This window comes from Dermacentor albipictus, chromosome 9 (assembly GCF_038994185.2).
Source record: "Dermacentor albipictus isolate Rhodes 1998 colony chromosome 9, USDA_Dalb.pri_finalv2, whole genome shotgun sequence".
NCBI lineage: Eukaryota > Metazoa > Arthropoda > Arachnida > Ixodida > Ixodidae > Dermacentor > Dermacentor albipictus.
In genome coordinates this window covers 83125763-83145446 of record NC_091829.1, presented here as the reverse complement: position 1 = coordinate 83145446, position 19684 = coordinate 83125763, and the positions used below count along the sequence as shown (strand labels likewise).

The 19684-nt window shown below is 49.0% G+C and overlaps 1 protein-coding gene across 11 annotated transcripts in view; it reads right to left on the bottom strand.

Annotated features, from left to right (window-relative positions):
- Positions 1-19684, bottom strand: part of LOC135915002 (endothelin-converting enzyme 2-like) — a 392210-nt gene that overhangs the window by 10054 nt on the left and 362472 nt on the right. For all 11 annotated transcript variants that reach the window (XM_070524854.1, XM_070524851.1, XM_070524853.1 and 8 more), the window contains 2 exons: positions 10499-10726; positions 8606-9019 (listed from right to left, as the gene is read on the bottom strand). In XM_070524854.1, the coding sequence (XP_070380955.1) occupies positions 8606-9019; positions 10499-10726 (642 nt within the window). The remainder of the gene's footprint in view (positions 1-8605; positions 9020-10498; positions 10727-19684) is intronic.

The following is a 19684-nucleotide window of genomic DNA, read 5'->3' as shown; positions in this document are numbered from 1 at the left end:
GTCGGGCAGACTTTGCTTATGTGTTCAGAAAATGGAGGTAAAAATCTAAAATTTTGTTACATGAATTTAGGCGAGGGAAAATCGAAACGGTTCCGTAGACTGTCATGCTATGAAGAGGAAAAAAATAATTATCTATAGTATATAAATGAGGCAATAGAGGAGGAATGAAAAGAATAATACGATCATCAATGAAATCGGTTTGATTCAGTAATACATTTTTCAAAGACGAAGCACTCATTCCTGTGTGAATGGCCAAGCATAGACGCTCCGAAAGACAGTAGTACCGGAGTGTTCAATGGTAGGCCAAGCTGTCGCACTGTAATGTCTAATGTCATTTTCCTCATTGAGGAGAAACGCCGGAATTCCAGTAAGTAGTGCTCAATCGTCTCTAATGCATTGCAAAAATGGCACAATGGGGATATTGCCAGCCCAGATCGGTGCATGTAAAAATTTAGAGATGGGGCTCGACAACGTAGTCTCGTTAATGTAACTTCCGTTTGTCTTGTTTTGCAAAACTTCCTGCTCCAAGGAATTGTAAGTGGAATTGTAAGCACACCGACCAACTTCATCGGCGCTCTCGCGGCGGCTCGTCTGTTGAGCATCGCTCGATGATATCGTAATAACATATATATATATATATATATATATATATATATATATATATATATATATATATATATATATGTATATATATACATACATGAGCTTGTGAGTGCGCGGGCGCTATCCTGGTCGCCGCCCTGTGAGTCGGTTTAAAGTCTCCACTGAAGGGAGTCTGAATTCTGATAGTAGGGCTACCGCGTGCGCCACCACCGACGCAAATATTGGGCGAAAATCCGTGGCATTGTTTTAACGCGACAGCGTTAAAGAGCTCGTGTCGCAGAAAAGCCGGTGTCGTCGTCGTCGGTGTCGTCGGCGTTGGCCGTGAGCGATACATTCTAGCAGGCACTTCATGAATAAAAACAACTTGCAAGATGGGCTGGGTGGGAATCGAACCAGGGTCTCCGGAGTGTGAGACGGAGACGCTACCACTGCGCCGCGAGTTCAATGCTTCAAAGCGGTACAAAAGCGCCTCTAGTGAATGCGGTGTTGCCTTAGAAACGAGCTGTTACTAAGGCTCAGGCGTGCGTCGCTTGCTCAGGCGCACATTTCGTTGCCGCGCCGAACGCTGCGTTGCTCGACGCTCACCGCGTCCGATGCAGGGCGCGTAGTCGCTGCGCCGTAGCCCATTGTCTTGCACCCCCTGGCTGGTCGACGGGAACGCTGTCGCGTTCCACTCTTGAAGGCGAAGCTTAAGCGTCCTCCATTTTTTTAACATCCCTAGTAAACGTTGTTTGAAGGTGGTCACTTAGGCGCATGATTTTAAAACAAATAGAATATTGCCTACCAAGACAGGATTTCTCTCACGCGATTGGCTCACATAAGGCGAGGAGCCCGGATAACTGGGGTTAGTTTGGGTGGTTTCGAGCTAGCGCAGTGAATGTAGAAAACCAAATGAGGAAGGCTCAGCCAGTGGCGATTGGTCCACTTATCCTTGTGTTGCGGGAAGAAAGCAGGCCCACGAGTGTAAAATAACTTATATTTACAAATGATGGATATGGCGTTCAGGCAACCGCCAGACTTCGTCTTTCTCTAGTCCAATTCAACGTCTTCCTTCACTTCACCGTAACATCACCCTCCCGGTGGGGGAGCTCCGTCCCGGTGCAAGTTAAACAGCCTCACTTATTGGGGGGACATAGGGCTTGAGCCTGGTGACGTGAACAACATCACTGGTTAAGTTGGGAGGCACGGAAGGCTGACCGAGTGGGGCGATCTCGTAGGTCACGTCGGACAGTTGGCGTAAGATCTGGTACGGACCAGAAAAACGGGACAGTAATTTTTCCGACAAGCCGACACGACGTGAAGGCGTCCAGAGAAGGACAAGGGAACCAGGTGAAAAATGGTGGTCTCGGTGCCGAAGGTCGTAGCGTCGCTTTTGGGAAGCTTGCGAGACTGTGAGGCGATGACGGGCGACATCTCGGGCCTGGGCGGCTAAGTCAATAGCATCGCGAGCGTAAGCAGTGCTGGGTGACTGTACTGCGGAAGGTAGCAACGTGTCAAAAGGCAAGGTGGGGTCGCGGCCGTACAAAAGGAAAAATGGTGAAAATCCGGCAGTGTCGTGACGGGACGAGTTGTATGCGAAAGTGACGTATGGTAAAGCGACGTCCCAGTCGTGGTGATCGTTGGAAACGTACATGGCGAGCATTTCAGTGAGTGTGCGGTTGAGTCGCTCGGTGAGGCCGTTCGTTTGAGGGTGGTACGCGGTAGCAATCCGATGTTCTGTAGAACAGGAGCGGAGCAGATCATCAACGACCTTCGATAGAAAGTAGCGGCCGCGATCCGTCAGCAACTGGCGAGGGGCGCCGTGGTGCAGGATGACGTCTTTTAGTAAGAAGTCGGCGACATCTGTAGCGCAGCTGGTTGGCAGGGCTCGTGCGATGGCATATCTAGTGGCAGCAATCCATTTGTTTCCTTTGATGGAAATTGGAAACGGACCAAGGAGGTCGAGGCCCACACGGAAGAAGGGCTCTGTAGGTATATCAATGGGTTGAAGCAAACCAGCGGGAGGCATAGCAGGCGTCTTCCGGCGCGGACACAGGTCGCAAGAAGCGACATAACGGCGCACAGAGCGATAAATGCCAGGCCAGAAGAAGCGGCGCCGCAGGTGGTCGTAAGTACGAGTGACGCCCAGATGTCCAGCAGTAGGAGCGTCATGAAGTTGCTGGAGCACGGTGAGTCGAAGGTGCTTGGGGACGACTAGGAGGAGCTCCGGGCCGTCAGGACGAACGCTACGACGGTATAAAGTTCCATCGCGCAAGGTGAACATCCGAAGGGACGGGTCATTGGGCGAGGAGCTTAGGCGTTCCATAAGTGTTCGAAGAACAGGATCCTTGCGCTGCTCGTCGCCAATGTGGAGGAAACCGGAGAGGGACAGAATACTGATGTCCGAGTCTGCATCGGTATCGTCCGGTTGATCCACGGGATTGCGGGACAGGCAGTCAGCGTCTTTATGCAGGCGTCCTGACTTATATATAATAGAAAATGTATATTCTTGTAGGCGCAATGCCCAACGTGCAAGTCGTCCAGTTGGGTCCTTCAAAGAGGAGAGCCAGCAGAGGGCGTGATGGTCGGTGACAACGCAGAAGCTCCGACCGAAAAGGTACGGGCGAAATTTCGCGACCGCCCATACGAGCGCGAGACATTCTCTCTCAGTAATGGAGTAATTTCGCTCGGGCGTGGAAAGGCGGCGGCTAGCGTAAGCGATGACACGGTCTTGGCCCTGTTGACGCTGAGCGAGGACAGCGCCGATGCCATGACCACTCGCGTCAGTTCGTACTTCAGTGGGCGCAGAAGGGTCAAAGTGGGAGAGAATCGGGGAAGTGGTAAGCCGCTCAATCAGGGTAGAGAAGGCTTTCTCCTGTAGCGGTCCCCAAGAGAAAGAGGCGTCTTTCTTAAGAAGGTCAGTGAGAGGGTGAGCGATGTCCGCAAAATTTTTCACAAATCGCCGAAAATAAGAGCATAAGCCCAGAAAACTACGGACATCGTTCGTTGAACAAGGTACAGGAAAATTTCGCACGGCGTGAACTTTCTGTGGATCAGGTTGGATTCCGGCGGCGTTGACGAGATGACCAAGCATGTTAATTTCCCGGCGACCGAAATGACACTTGGAGGAGTTTAGCTGAAGGCCCGTCATCAATGCGAGGCAAGGGATAAACATCCTTCTTTGTTATCCGGTTGAGGTGACGGTAGTCAACGCAGAAGCGCCACGAGTTATCTTTTTTCTTTACTAAGACAACCGGTGATGCCCACGGGCTACTGGAGGGTTCAATGATGTCCTTGTCCATCATCCTGTCTACTTCTTTCTGTATGATGGCCCTTTCTGTTGCCGAGACACGATATGGCCGCCTATGAATGGGGCTGGCGTCACCGGTGTTGATGCGATGCGTGACAACAGATGTCTGCCCAAGTGGACGGTCGTCCAAATCAAAGATGTCCCGATAAGATGACAGGAGATGACGAAGAGCTGTTGTTTGCTCGGAAGGAAGGTCGGGGGCGATCATCTTAGAAACATCGTCCGCAGGCGTCGAGTACGAAGGAGTGGATGACAAAGGTCCGTTCGCACTGAAGAAGGATTCAGAGGTCAAAAAAGAAATCTGAAATTCTTCCAAAGGAGTGATATGCGCTATGGCGATACCGTGTGGCAAAACATGTGACGAGAACCCAAAATTGAGGATGGGCACGGGAGCGCAGTTTTCGCGGATCCGAATTAAGGTGCTCGGTAGGGCAATATTACGCGACAAAACCACGTCAGTAAGCGGCGACAGGACGTACTCGCCATCAGGTACGGGAGGACAGGGCGTCAGCAGGACATTTGTAGCAGCCTGTGGAGACAGCCTTGCAAATTCAGCAGCACATAAGCTGTGTGGAGCACAAGTGGTTGCGTCGGCAGGAAGCGGCAGGTCCAACTGTACAACACCTGCGGAGCAGTCAATTTGGGCAGAGTGTTTCGAAAGGAAGTCGAGGCCGAGAATTAGGTCGTGTGGGCAGTGTTCAAGGACGATAAATAGAACAACGGTATAATGGCCCCCAATGGTCACACGTGCTGTGCACATTCCAAGGACAGGTGACGTACTCCCATCGGCGACTCGCACGGTGCACGGTACGGCGGGGGTCAGAACCTTTTTGAGCCGGCGGCGGAGAGCAGCGCTCATAACTGAAAGCTGCGCTCCTGTATCAACGAGAGATCTAACAGGAACGCCATCGACTTCAATGTCCAGCAGGTTTCCACATGTAGGCAGGGTCAATAGAGGATTTGTGGGCCGGGTCGGAGTTGCAGCTTCACCTCCGGGAGCTGCACCGCCTAGTTTCCCGAAGCGAAGCGACCGGTTGCAGAAGGGGACGAAGAGCGGTGAACGAGAGGCGAACGGGACCTACGACCTTGCGGAGACGGGGATCGGCTGGATCTTGGTGGAGCACTGTCGGCGTTGATGTTCCTAGTCGGCGTATAGGGCGAGAAAGTGCGATTGTCGGGTACTTGGCTGTAGTGACTCGGAGACGACCACCGAGGAGGCGACGACCAGTGGTTGCGGCAATGACGGGCGATGTGTCCAATACCGGAACAATTAAAACAGATGGGTTTATCATCCGCTGTGCGCCATTCAGCTGGGTTGCGACGGAGTGGTGGAAAGCTTTGCGTCCGGGAGCGAGCGGTCGGAGAAATTTGGTAGGTGTTGGTATGGCGGACTGAGCAGAGAGATGGAATGCCCAAACTTGCTATTTCCTCCCGAACGACCGCTTGTATAAGGGAGATAGCGGGTACGCTTTCCCGACAGTCTGAACGAACGGGAGCCGGGGCCATGGCCTCAAGCTCACGGCGAACGATGCGCGTTATTTCTTCCGGTCCTGCGGGCTGAACGAACCGCGGCGGGTCTTCGCAAGAAGATGTCGCGGCGGTATTGGGCAACCGGTCGAAAGTTTGAGTGACGCGGCGGCCCTTCGCTTGTTCGAAGCGCCGGCACTCCTTAATAATTGCATCCACAGTGGCACAATCCTTACACATCAAGAGATTGAAGGCATCGTCTGCAATACCTTTCAATATATGGCCAATCTTGTCTGCCTCGGTCATGTTGTCATCAGCCTTGCGACAGAGGGCCAGCACATCCTGTATGTACACGACATAGGATTCTGTGGACGTCTGAGCGCGGCACGCAAGTTCTTTTTTAGCTGCCAGCTGACGACCGACAGGTCTGCCGAACAGGTCTCGCATTTTTTCTTTGCAAACATCCCAGCTCGTTAGGTCAGCTTCATGTGTGTCATACCATTGCTTCGCAGTTCCCTTCAGATAAAATATTACGTTTGCAAGCATCATTGTAGGATCCCACCTGTTGTTGTCGCACACTCGCTCGTACATCGTAAGCCAGTCCTCGACGTCGACGTTGTCCGTGCCACAAAATGTTCACGGGTCCCGTGGGTGAGTGAGGATGACCGTGGGCACGGGCTGCCGAGGCGTTGTCGCTTGTGTCGGTTGATTTGCCATTGTGGCAGCAGGTAGATGACGTCCGCTGCGAAGTTCCGTGGTGGTACCCCGCACCTTCCACCAAAATGTTGCGGGAAGAAAGCAGGCCCACGAGTGTAAAATAACTTATATTTACAAATGATGGATATGGCGTTCAGGCAACCGCCAGACTTCGTCTTTCTCTAGTCCAATTCAACGTCTGCCTTCACTTCACCGTAACACTTGCTTAGCTTGCTGTACGTGACTGGTTGAAAATCGCAACGGAGTGCAACGGAAGGCTAACAATGCCGCTACAAGGTATCCTCAACAAATAACAGGTAACAGAGCGATGTTTTTTACGCGCTGCAAGGGCTCGATGAAGTTATGCTGGTACGGAATATTTTTTTTACTATTATTATACGCAGATAAATTCATCGTCCCCGGCCGCTCCGAGTAGCCAGTGCAAAAGCGATTAGCGGGCAGCCATCTTCTATTGCAATCGGAACGGGGCAGCGTCCTGCTCTACAGAAACATTTTCAGTTTTGTTCGGCATATTATGCATTCGTATAGTGCGTACACGTCCTCTTGACATGGGGGAGGTTTCGCGGTTTTTTGACGTCACGTGACTGACAAGCCAAGTGGGTGCAACCCGCAAAATTTTGACCAATAGAGATGAGCTAATCACAAAAAGAAGAGGCGAAGAATTGGAAATAATTATTTTGCTTTAGTTCGGCCTTATCACGCATCATCAGTGTGTAGACGTAGTATCGGATCGCGAATTTTCGCGGTTTTCGTGACGTTGCGTGACAGATGAAGTGGGGGCGACCCGAAAACGTTTGGCCAATTGAGGATGGCTAGTGGGAGAAATGTCGTAGAAACAGATTATAGCTACATTACGATATAGGGCCAATGGGGTAGGTCACTGGTGATTGTGGTAGACGGAGACCTAGTATTTAACGGAGCGCTCCCATAGCCGGATCACGTTAATGACATTGCGTGTGACGCGGTAGGGGCCAACATAACGTGGCAATATTTTGTAGGGCTGGTCGAACACAGTCGAGCCCACATGTAACTCTCTCATCAAAAGCGATCGTTCAGCTACTATGAAACGTTTTTTAGCAACTAAAACGCTTCGCAAGGCGTTTGTGAGAGAATCGCCCCCTTAGACTAACCTAGTGCCCGATTCACTGAACAGCTTCTAGTCGCGGTTGGCTCGAAAATTTGTCTAAGAGATGTTGACTCAGTTTGATCACAATTAATGGAATAAAATGTACCGTACTAGCGTCTCGACCAACCATGGCAGCGGCGACGGGCCGGGGTACGGCCCCCGTAGTGTCGACATTGCCTGCCTTAAAGGTTGCTCAAGAATTCTATATGAATCAGGAATTTTACTGACAACTTGATAACCTTGAAGAGTATCCAATTCAGGATGGAAACTGCTTAAACAGAGTGCCATCATCCATTTCTGCCAGTAAACATAGTACGTGTCAATTTCGTCAATAAAGAGTTCTCCAGTAGAGGTATAGTTTTGAGCATCAGTTTGATTATGACGAACTTCGGATATGACAACCAATTTTGTGCAATAAACACGTTCGTTGTATCCGGGCTCGACTGTACCGCAATTTCGCATTCAGTCCGAGGCGAGAAAAATGGCGTTTGAACATATACTTGAATGCTGATTGTTCATAATTTCTGAGCGAAGTGAATTATAGCTTATCAATGAACACATACTATTGAATTCATATTTAAAATATTGGGTATTCGTCAGCACCCTAATATTCTGACGGCCAATCGATCCGAACGCGCAAGTTCCCTCGGTCTTCATAGACAAGCGCACCTTTGGTTCGAACAGTGCACAGAAGTGAAAGGAAGTGAAGACGGTAGACCTCCGCACAAATCCATAATTACCCTACGACATGTAATATTTATGCTTAGCCAAGAAGACAACTCCATCGAAGTGTTCATTTTTCGACGAATCTTTTATCTTCAGCAGGCTATTAAACATGCTTTACCTCAAGTTTTATCAACGCCTGGTGTCTTACAGCTTGAGTCATTTGTCAATTTTAATGACAGGGAGACATTTTTTATGAGAGATAGTTAGGCCAGGGCTAATGTGTTCCGGCCTGGTATTGCACACAGGGAAAGAAGAAAGATGGTAAAAAAAGTAATAACAGATGACAATGTTGAAAGGAAGAGAAATGAAATGAAACTATATATATATATATATATATATATATATATATATATATATATATATATATATATATATATATATATATATATATATATATATATATATGTAGTACTCCGATCACGTGACCATAAGCATCTAGTAATGCCCAGTGTTCTGCGCCTACGAGAGAACAGCACTCGCAGCCGTTTTCTCTACAGTGCGGTCGAGCCAAGCGCCAAGAAAACCGACTCATTATATTTGGCAATCCCACGCTCATTTTTTGTGATGACCTAGCCCAGTTACGTTGGCATCTTTCCGTCCCGGCTCATCGCGACAAAATCTGAACGCTTGATTGCGGATCCCCCAAAACTCTGGCCACCTGTGCTTCCTGCGCTCACCGGCTGCTCAAACGCTCGCAGAACGTGCAGCAAGAAGGCGGCTCCGAGGCCACCGTAGTCGGCAGCTCGCACCTCCGCGGATTTCGGCTGGTAGAGCGGGCTCAGCAGAGCGGCCTGCGAAACCCGAAGCTTCCTGTTCCAGCGGTCGAAGAAGAACGGCGACAGGTCGTCGTTCTGCCACAGCAGTTGCATGCGCTCCCGCTTGGCGGCGGGCAGTCGCCGGAAGACGTCGCTCGCGTGCCGCCATTGGTCGAACAGCGTGAGATGCTCGGTCGAGGAGAGAGGCGGCGGTTGACTTCCGGCGCCGTCGGCAGCCATCTTGTTGGTTGCCGGCTCGCGAGGGACGCCGAGGTTGGAGTACAACGTCCAGAGCGTCGCGTTCGACGCTGCCAAGTCTGGAGGCCACAGTACAACCTTTTGGCGAGGGAAAAGATAATAATAAAAACATATTATAATTTCACTTGAAGCGTCAAGGTCGCCAAATTTCGATTAATCATTTACCGTGCGTCTAAAGCTAAGTGCACGCCCATTGTTGCACTTCGTCATCTCAACCCCCCCCCCTCCACCCCCCCCCCCGTCGAAATGCGGCCGCCGCGGTGGGGATTCAAACCGGCGAGCTCGGACAAAGTAGGGCAATACCATAGCCGCTGTACCACTCTGGTGGGAACAACGAAGATAATCAAAAACTAAACATTCATTACGGGACAGGAGTACTGCAATTGACGTAGACTTACATGTTTGCGTTAGTATTGTCACAGGTTACTTTTAATGCAAATGTTGTTTTCTTTTGTGTAACCACTTTGATGGCTTCCTTATGTTCTGACTTCGTACTCGCTTGTAGAATTTTATTGTGAATGCTTATGGGCGTGCTGCATGCTCTCAATGCAGTGATGGCTATCTCGCCAAATTTGGTCGTAGCAGATTTTTTCGGCCACCTCGGTCGTTATGTCGTTTCGAAGAATCAAAAAATGTGTTATAAAATATTATTGTGAATAATAATAGCAAAATAAATAATGGGCATGTGTGAGTATTTCAGAACTGAAGCACGACTTAAATACGTATTTGAAATCGAAGTACTAGATTTGCTACTTCTCTATTCCGTCTTTAAGATGTTCAATTATGATTCATTATGTTGGCACTACTGCAATTATTGTAGTCCGCTTGCTGTAGAAAAGGGGCCGCACATGTGGTTGACAGGCAGCTTCGCGCGGCCCCTTGGGCGAACAAAGAAACTGTGGTGACCGTCTGTAGACTCGCTTACATTCTGCTGAGTTGACTGGACCGTATCGCGGTTATTCCAGCAAAAATGTTTTACATTGCCTCTGAATCTTTTCTGCTGTTATTAAATTGCACAAAAGGTGTCAATACTCGATACGACCAGTGCATATTTGTTTTTAATATCCAAATTCCCATAAACTTGAAAATTGTGGGAGTCGCACACGCTCATTAGTGACGGCGCTCGTTTGGGTCTTAAAGAAGGTATAAAATTAAACGCTAAATCTGCATGCGCTTGATAATTATAAACTGAATCAGCGATTTAGTCCGCTATGTTGCTACATCTGGCTTCACAACGAGTTGCTTGCGAAGGAGGTGAGCAAGCGAGCAGTAGTGAGAGCGAAAACGTCGCGATGTCCTGCTCCCACGTGACCATCTTCTGCGTCATGACGTCACTACACAGTCGCCCTCCCAGGAAACCAAAACATACGGGCTTCACAAAAGCCTTTAAATTAAATAATTTAGGGCGCTCTGAGCCTATAAATTTCTTGTACATAAGGTTGAGAGTTGCAACACCTTCATTTGACGCGCACAAAAAGGAAGGGTCTTAGTATGTCTGCCGTCCATCAGGATGTCCCCACCCTCAAAGTACATTGAGCTGCCTCCTGGAATGCCTACTTCAATTTCCAGAAGCGTTTTCCGAACGACAGCTTTAGCCTTGTCGCTCAGCCAGGCAGCCTTGCCAGCTATGTCCGCCATGTCGGAGATCAGTTCCCTGAGCAATGCCTCGGCTCGATGACGTGTTTCAACCGAGAAGAGCTGGACGGCGCTCTCCGATGCGAAGAGCAGAGCGAACCTGGTAGCTGCCAGTTCGTAGCAGTCCAGCTTCACTGCGTGTTTTGCAGCCTGGGCAAAGAAGATCGTAAAATAACGAAACAAATCAGACAAAAAGCATCCTTTGATGACTATTATCTACGCTATTGTGATCAGCACTCAATTGGCGATGGTAAGTTTATTACTGGTGGACATTTCAGCGATTACGTTTATGTTATATGTAAATATCACGCGTGACCTGTCTGTACGGAGATATTCCCAATGGCACATACCGAAGTCCAAGACCACAATCCAGCAGCAAGTCGTCTATTTCGGCACATACCCATGTGACGTTAATTCTGCTCGGTAACACAGTAGCCAGAGGAGATCAGTGGCCCAAGCTGGTAGACAACTCTGGTAACAAGGAAGTGCGGCATGGTGGCTTAGTGGCTACACGGAGTTGGGCCGCTTAGCACGAGCCCGCGCTTTCGAACTCTTCTCCCGCGAAATGCAAATAACACTCGCATATTGCGAATATTGGCGCATGGTAAAGGACCCAAGGTGGTCAAACTTTACCTGCACATGACGTCGCTAGTTTTTGTTTTCCAACAATGTGCGCGTAGTAAAATTCCGTTACACTTGGTATGATTTATTTCGAAGTCACGCATTTATATACACGTACAGATGAGCTTGCTCAAAGTAAACCACGGTTAAATTTCGTAGGCCTGTTCGAAAAAAAAAGAACGCAACTTGGTCCGATTGGTCGCCATATACTTTTCACCTCCTCATGTTTGACGGGGGTGTGAGGACCCGCGAAAGGTCTTTCTACGAGCGGCAGGTGTGTCTGCTGTGTTTTGAAACCCAGGCCCAACTTGGAGCTCTGAGCAGTGAAAACACAATCGTCAGTCATCGGGCAGACACGACCTTGCGACACGGTTGCATGGGTGCACGAAACTTTTTATTTGAAGCGGATCAGCGAAAGAAAGAGAAAGGTGCACCGTAACTCACAAAACTGGAGCTCGCATTTGCTTTGATCCCGAGAGACATTGAACACGCAACTTTCCAGTTCTTAGCCTAGTTCTATCCCTTCCCGATATGCATATTTAGCTTCTCAAAGGACAATAGACGTCACTGCTCATATATTGTGGGATGCCACGTGACATACTGCAACACGAGTCGTAGCGCCGAGTTGCCTGTGAACATCGAAGACGGTCACGTATCTTACCAGCAGCAGTGGAGCAATGCTACGCACAAGAGCTGCCACGTTTCGGAGAGGTCTGCTACGCACGATAATTAGCCTCCTTTAAACCCTGGATGGTTAAAAAAGAAATGTTGCGTGGCTCGACGAGCAAGCCAGACGTTTGCACGCAGAGTAACTATTTCCGCTGTTTCGTTGTTGAAATTTTTGAGAGCGATTAGTATAAGTTGGCTGGTGGCTAGTACACCCTCTCCGCTTCGAAGAAACGCCTTGATTCCATGCCAAAAATTGAGAAAATCGAGCAGAACACCAAACTGCCGACAGCGTAATGCAGCCGTGACTCCCCTGCATATTGTGGCCATCTTTTGTTTACTTGAAAAGTGTTGCCAGCACGAGTAACGGATTCTGCAGTCGCCGATAGCGTCTCGTGGATCCTCTGTTCATGCCATCACTTTTTGCGCAATGATGCATTCCGTTGTATCTCCTGCACGCACCAATTATTCTGACTATCGAACAAAAAATTATTTGCGCCACAGTTCTTGCATTTTCAAAATCACGAAAGGCTGAAGCATAGATTGGTATTTACAGTTCTTCAATGAACATTGTCAAGTTTGCAAAATGTGGACCGCAATTGAGAACGCTCCACAAAAACGTAAGGAAACGATGCCATAAATTATGTCAGGTCTAGCCACTTGGAAAACACGTACTATAATCACTCGAAATAATGTGTTTTATGTAAAATACGTTAATAAACAATCGCTACATGATGACTACTGCATACTACACGACAAATGACGTGAACATGTGCAGTAGCCATGTAAATCACATAGCTACTACAAACTCTCTACGTGACGACATACTGACACCGACAGCTCGAACCCGACCGTACGCCTAACTACTTGTTTTACTAAAACGATTTACGAATAATGTTCGAACTTGCTGTAGAGATCCAATCACATACGTTTCACGATGCACGCGACACGTTTTAGACATCGCTATTTTGATCAGTTGTTTTGCGTTCAGCGCATTTTCTTAGCATGCACAAATGGGCACACAGCGCCTAAATGGGATAGTTTTTTTTATTTGGCTTTCTCCCAAATTGATAGCTTACAATGTTATGCTTGTCTTCCGCTGGAACTGGCCCATCGTACTGTGTATGCCTTATGTGATAATAAGTGACGTTCTGGCTAAGCAGGAAAGTTGCAATGCTTCATTATCTGTGTTATACTACACCATAAGTATACGGTTTGAATACTGGCTCCCGCAAATGACTTTCGGCCAACATTTTAGTAGCTACACTACATAATAATAAAACTTGCACAGCGTTTTTTTAAGGATATAATCAGGGTACGCACGTTCGGCATATACGGAGCGCCAGAACACGTGTTGAATGGGAAGCATAAAGGGACGAGATTCCCAAACCTCCAGTTAGAACGTGCGCTGTTTTATGTCGTTCTTGATCGTAACGCGGAAAGATATGCGCTGTGCAGCTTGCATGTCCTCTGTGTGACTGCTGGTAGCAGCGAGCACCATTCATCGGACGTATGCGGGTGTTGTAAGTATTTCAGCACATGACTGACAGCGAGGCTCGGTGTAATATGACAGTTGCTTAATGCTGACAACCCTGGGCGAACGTTGGATTGTCGCCACTATTTTCGGGGATAGACAGGCAGGCGAGTGCAGGAGGCGCGTAGAAAGCTTGTGGGCCGCGCACGCCTTACTACAAGCCTCGCTTTGTCTGCAAGCGCAAGTTCAGCCCCCCGCAGTGGTACGGGAAGAATGTTAGATTTGCTTGCCCCTTACACGCCTTAACACCACGAAGACACCGTTGAATACTAATTTCTCAAAACGAAGCAGGCGATGTCAAGCTTCCATCTGACCACGTCTTACGGTCATGACTTCTCGGTACATTGACCCCATGAAGTGCGCTAGGAAAGCCGTCTGTATAAAAGAAAGCTGTTATAGTAAATAATTTAGGGTGCTCTGGGGCTTACCGACCCACGGTGTAAGCCCAGTGGCTATGGCGTTTCGCCGCTGACGTCGAGGTCGCGGGTTCAATTCCGTCCATGACGACCGCATTCAGATGAGAATGCAATGTAAAAAGAATGCTCGTGTACCGTTCATTGAGTGCACGTTAGCGAACCCCAGGTGGCTAAATTAATCAGGAGCCCCTCCCCCCCCTCCCCCCCCCCCCCTACGGCGCGTCGCATGATCAGATCGGGGTTTGAGCTTATAAAACTCCGGAATTTGTACTAAATTTCGTTAGGCTGGCCAGTATTGTTTTTCTAGGGATTGGACGTCGCGGACGTTCGTTTAACATGCACAAAAAAAGAAAAGGGTGGCAAATACCATGTTAGTACAGCTTTCGAAGTTTCGCTGTGAGAGATCTTGCACATATCGCTGCTCTCTGATCTTGATCAAAAATTTTCATCAAGACCGCATTCTCTGGCCTTCGTCTTTCAATAGAACGGCTGACAACGCTAGTTGTCTCATTTGTTGTCTGAACAACAACAAAAAAGGAAAATAAATGCGATTTCGCCGCAAGGCGCGAAGCATTACCAGCGACGTACAGCAAGTTTATCGTTGCGCTCTAACTGCTCCGGCCGTGGCCCAACTATATATACCCGGTACGACACGTAGTACGTGCGACGCAGCATGGGATGCCACTCCTGCGTCGCAGGAGGAACAGCGCCGTGACAGCTAACAGGCGTCTCACCGTGATGGCGTCGCACCTCCACGGCTCACGAGATGAGACTGACGGGGAAACTGCCGGCGTTATAACAGTCAGTGCCAAGTTGGGTATTAGATGAAGTTATCCCGACGTTTGCTGCTCGGACCGGATAACATACAAAGGAGTCCGTCAGAATCCCTAGTGTGTTCTGTATAGAGTGCGCCAGCGCAACACTTATGCCGGCAGGGGGGAAGCAGAACGCTGCCCATATAGCGTTGGCGGTGCGTCCAAACCGCTTCGTTGTTACGCACCTAAACGCACTCTGCATCACTGGAGACCTCCACTCTCCCCTCCCCCCGCCCCTCAGTCTCCACACCGGTAGCGCGTGCTCTTTCTATAGTGGGACAGCACGACAAAGGTACCGACGGCACTATGATGCCTCGAGCTCTGTATAATTGCTATTTAAATAAAAACCAGAAAAAAGATTCACCAAGCAAGAACTCTGGACGCATTACGTGGTCAGCAGCTGAGATATAAGCAAGACGCATTTAGAATATAGGTGAAAAAAAATTGGCAGTGGCTTAGCTCGGCTATGCCGGGATATACGTAGCGAAAGCTAAGGCATAACATGGTTAGCCTTGGTTAATCTTCATTGCAAGTCTAGGTTAGCCTGGTTGTCTGGCTATGTTGCGGCGTTTAGCCACTCATTCGGCGCGCTGTTCGTCTGTTTTCTGGGTGATTCGTTTCCTCTTCATCTCGTTCCGATGTCGATTCCAGACCTCCTCCTGCTTATCAGAATTGTCGACGTCTACACTGCCACATCAACTGTGGTTGCGGCGCACGCAAGCTCACCTTTTCAATCCTCCGACATGTTATCGGTCATGCGGCGCAGCCGGCTTGCGAGCGGAGGCGAGCGCAACGACGAGGAACGCGGTATGACGTCATACCAAACGACGGAAGCGGAAAGGCGCGGCGCCGCGTAGCGGCGGAACACTTGTGGCTCGGTGCTACTAGTGGCGCATGCGCAATAGTGACTAGGGAGTGAGAGAGAGAAAGAGAAATATCCGTGGCGAGGCGCGTGTTGGGACATCATGTGCCTCCTTGGAGCACCGCCACGGCGAAATCGCAAGTTCGCGACCAGGAGAGCTTTGCTTTAACGAAAAGGAGCAGAGAGACTGATAGAGCCAGGGTCGGTACAGCTGTAGGTAGAACATAGAGATTGAGAAAAGGTCAAGGAGAGATAGAGAAAAGGTTAGACTGCACAAGATGATAATAATGGATTGGCTAAAGCAGGGTGTACATTGCCATTTATCGCCACTCCATTTCAAAGAAATGCCATTAGGGAACATCATTATAATCACCTTCAATTAACGTTCAGATTACACGTGGAGGGTCCGAAAGTCTCCAGAGACGCGAAGTGCGTTTAGGTACCAAAAAAATGGCTGTGGCTTAGCTAAGGTTAAGCCCAGGATGCGAAGCATACTAGCCTTTATTTTAGTTGTTGAAACACTGTTTAGCCTGGTGAACTGCTGTTGCTTGGCTATATTTGGTTCGGCTAGACGAAGAAACAACTCATGTGTTACTCTGCTTCGCCTTCAAGAGTGGAACGCTACAGCGTTCCCGTCGGCCCGCCAAGGGGTGTAAGACAATGGGCTACATCGCAGCGACTTGGACGCGGTGAGCGCCGAGCAACGCAGCGTTCGGCGCGGCAAAGAAATGTGCGCCTGAGCAAGCGACGCACGCCTGAGCCTTAGAAACAGCTCGTTTCGAAGGCAACACCGCATTCACTAGAGGCGCTTTTGTACCGCTTTGAAGCATCGTACTCGTAGCTCAGTGGTAGCGTCTCCGTCTCACACTCCGGAGACCCTGGTTTGATTCCCACCCAGCCCATCTTGCAAGAGTTGAGCCCGGCTTGCAGCTGTTGTGACGTCAGTGCCCTAGCAGGAGGAGCGGGTGTTAGGCCGCAGTACCATCTGTGCGACCGCAGGTGAGCGCACGAGCTGTGACCCGGCTATGTAGCTGCGCGGCTGCAAGCGAGCGCACGAGCTTTTGCAGCTGTTATGACGTCATATTGTAGCTACGCGGCCGCGCGCGGCGCAGCAAGGAAGAGCGTGGTTGTGCGGCTAGTATGCTTCGCATAAAATAAAAGACAAAGCCTAAGGTATGAACTGTCAATGCTACGCTCAATCCCCTCCGTGGCCAAGCAAACGCAGCGACCTACCCTTCAGCTGCTGGCACGAGCGTTGTGCTAACGCGCACTGTGAAAGCACGGGCGTTCTTGCTGGACTGCAGTGGGTATGTTCGGATTGAAGCAGTATAAAGGTCAAACCTACGTTTCGCTGATAACATTTCAGCTAAAATACTTCACTGTGCGCTGACTCCCGCCAATGGGTCTCATTTCGCGCATCATTGAGGTCCGCCTCCTCCCCACCCCCTTTGAATTTGCAGCGGCGTTACCACGGCAGCGTTGTGTCCTACGCATTGCAGCTACCAGGGCGTCGTTTCTTCCATACCCAGCTGCATATGCAAATGTGTCGCACCCGCGTATAGTTACTATTGCGTAAAAGATACAAACAAGGATATGGTGCCTAGGAAAGCCTGGCTTACGTTTCGTTAGGCGGGTCTGTATTCGTCAAAGGAAATGGCCCATGAAAAGGAAATTGTCAAACTAAAACGGTCAAGCGAGATGGCCGATAGGTGGACATGTCTTCGTCAAGGGCCTTTCACGAAGATAGGTCCACCTATCGAAATCAGCCTCTCCGAGGCTCCTTATCCCTGCTCGTAACTTTTATACCACAGTGTGCTACTCAATCTGTTGACCCGCTTCTTGACTAGGTATAGTAAAACTAAGGCAGCTTAGAAAGGTTTGGTTAGAGCACCGTCGGAGAAGTTCAAGCACAAGGCTGGGATTTGCTATCGCTGTCAATGCTTCTCCTTTCGGGCGAATCTGCTAAATTATTTGATACCATAATCTGAGATGCTAAGTGCGATGTCAGATTAAAGGCACAAGCTCCTGATGTATACAGAATAGCAAGCGTGATGACATATTACACTAACGCAGAAGCGTGAGAAGAACATCAGAAGCTTATCAGAGGAAACCAGACCTTGTACGGAGGTGTTGTGGTATAGCAAGAACGCGCATCTTCACGAGCATTCGGCTCCTCTCGCAAATCGAGTCTCATGGTGTGGTTTTGAAACTTTTTGTACAGCATTATATTATTGAACAGCCAATAAAATTATCCTTGAGCGAAATATTGTTACGTGAAAGCACAGTAACGAAACTTTTTACAGGGTCCGTTTACAAGGGTACCAAGTACTAGCCAACATAAAGCCAGGCACGTCATTGCCATCTGAGCAGCAGTGACCGCTTATGGGTACGGCACGCTAAATCCGAGGGTCGACATCATCGTGTTCGAGTACCACGTAGCGTGTCAGCAGGCTGCTGTAGCGCATCACAGCGAAATTACTCAATTACAGAACGTGAGTGCCTCGCTCGTCGAGGTATGGGCATTTCCAAATATTCACCCTTGTCTGTTTGGCCGACCGTCCACAGTAGCTTACGACTATCATGCCCTCTGTTCGCTCGCCTGCTTAAAAGACCCTACAGGTGCCAAGATTCAATCTACGTGTTTGTATACAAAACATGGAGCCCGCCCGAGGATGAGGATTGTTTGTCTCTTTAACCTGTGGGCGACTGGGACTCTTCGCGCGCTGAATCCCTAGATTTTCTTCTTTTCCATGTGCCAGTTGCTTAAGGGCCAGCTGCACCGAAATTTTACTTGGGCTAACTTGACTACAAATGCCTAGCGTATACTCTTAAAAGTAATCTTGGCACAGCAGCAGGGCTGGTAATTGCCCAATTTTGTTAATTAGCAGCTAATACATAGCGCCTACTCTGATGACGCGTGCGCCTTGTGGCAAAGCGGTAGCGATGCGGATGTGGCGAATATTGAAGAACAACCGTATGCCAGGCACGTACCCAGGATTTTTTTTCGGGGAGGGGGGGGCCACCACCTCCACCATCATCATCATCATCATCATCGCCATCATCATCATCATCCTGTCCACTGCAGGACGAAGGCCTCTCCCTGCGGTCTCCATTTACCCCTGTCCTGCGCCAACCGATTCCAACTAGCGCCCGCGAATTTCCTAATTTCATCGCTCCACTTAGTGTTTTGTCGTCCTCGATTGCGTTTTCCTTCTCTTAGTACCCATTCTGTAACCCTAATCGTCCAACGGTTATCTAACCGGCGCATTACATGACCTGCGCAGCTACATTTTTTCCTCTTGATGTCAATTAGAATATCGTCTATACCCGTTCGCTCTCTGATCCAAACGGCTCTCTTTCTCTCTCTTAACGTTATGCCTAGCAATCTTCGTTCGATCGCCCTTTGCGCGGTCCTTAACTCATTCTCAAGTCTCTGCCCCAGATGTCAGCACTGGCAAAATTCACTGATTGCACACCTTATTTTTCAATAATAATGGTAAGTTTCCAGTCAGGAGCTGGCAATGTCTGCCGTATGCGATCCAACCTATTTTAATTCTTCTGTGAATTTCCTTCTCATGATCAGGGTTCCCTGTGATTATTTGACCTAGGTAAACGTACTCTTTCACAGTCTCTAGTGGCCGACTGGCGATCCTGATCTCTTGTTCCTTTGCCCGGCAATTTATCATTATCGTCATCTTCTGCATATTAGTATTCAACCCCACTCTTACCCTCTCTCTGTTAAGGTCTCCAATCATTTGTTGTAACTCTTCTGCATTGCTGTTGAATAGAACAATGTCATCAGCAAACCGAAGGTTGCTGAGATATTTGCCGTCGATCTTTACTGCTAAGCATTCCCAGTTTAATAGCTTGAATTCTTCTAAGCACGCAGTGAATAGCTTTGGAGAAATTGTGTCTCCCTGTCTGACCCATTTCCCTATAGGTATCTCCCTGCTTTTCTTGTGTAGAATTAAGGTAGCTGTAGAACCTCTGTATATATTCTTACGCGAAGGACGAGTCAGTAAGACGAGAAACTATTTACAGATTATATTTACAACAACGGTTGCAGCGCTGACCGTTTAGATTCACAGCGCGAGCCCAGTTCGTTCTCCCCCCTCTTTTCTGGAGTGACGGCGCCCACGCACCTCGTTCAAACAAACAAATACCACAGGCATGTAGCAATATTCTTCAAGCTTT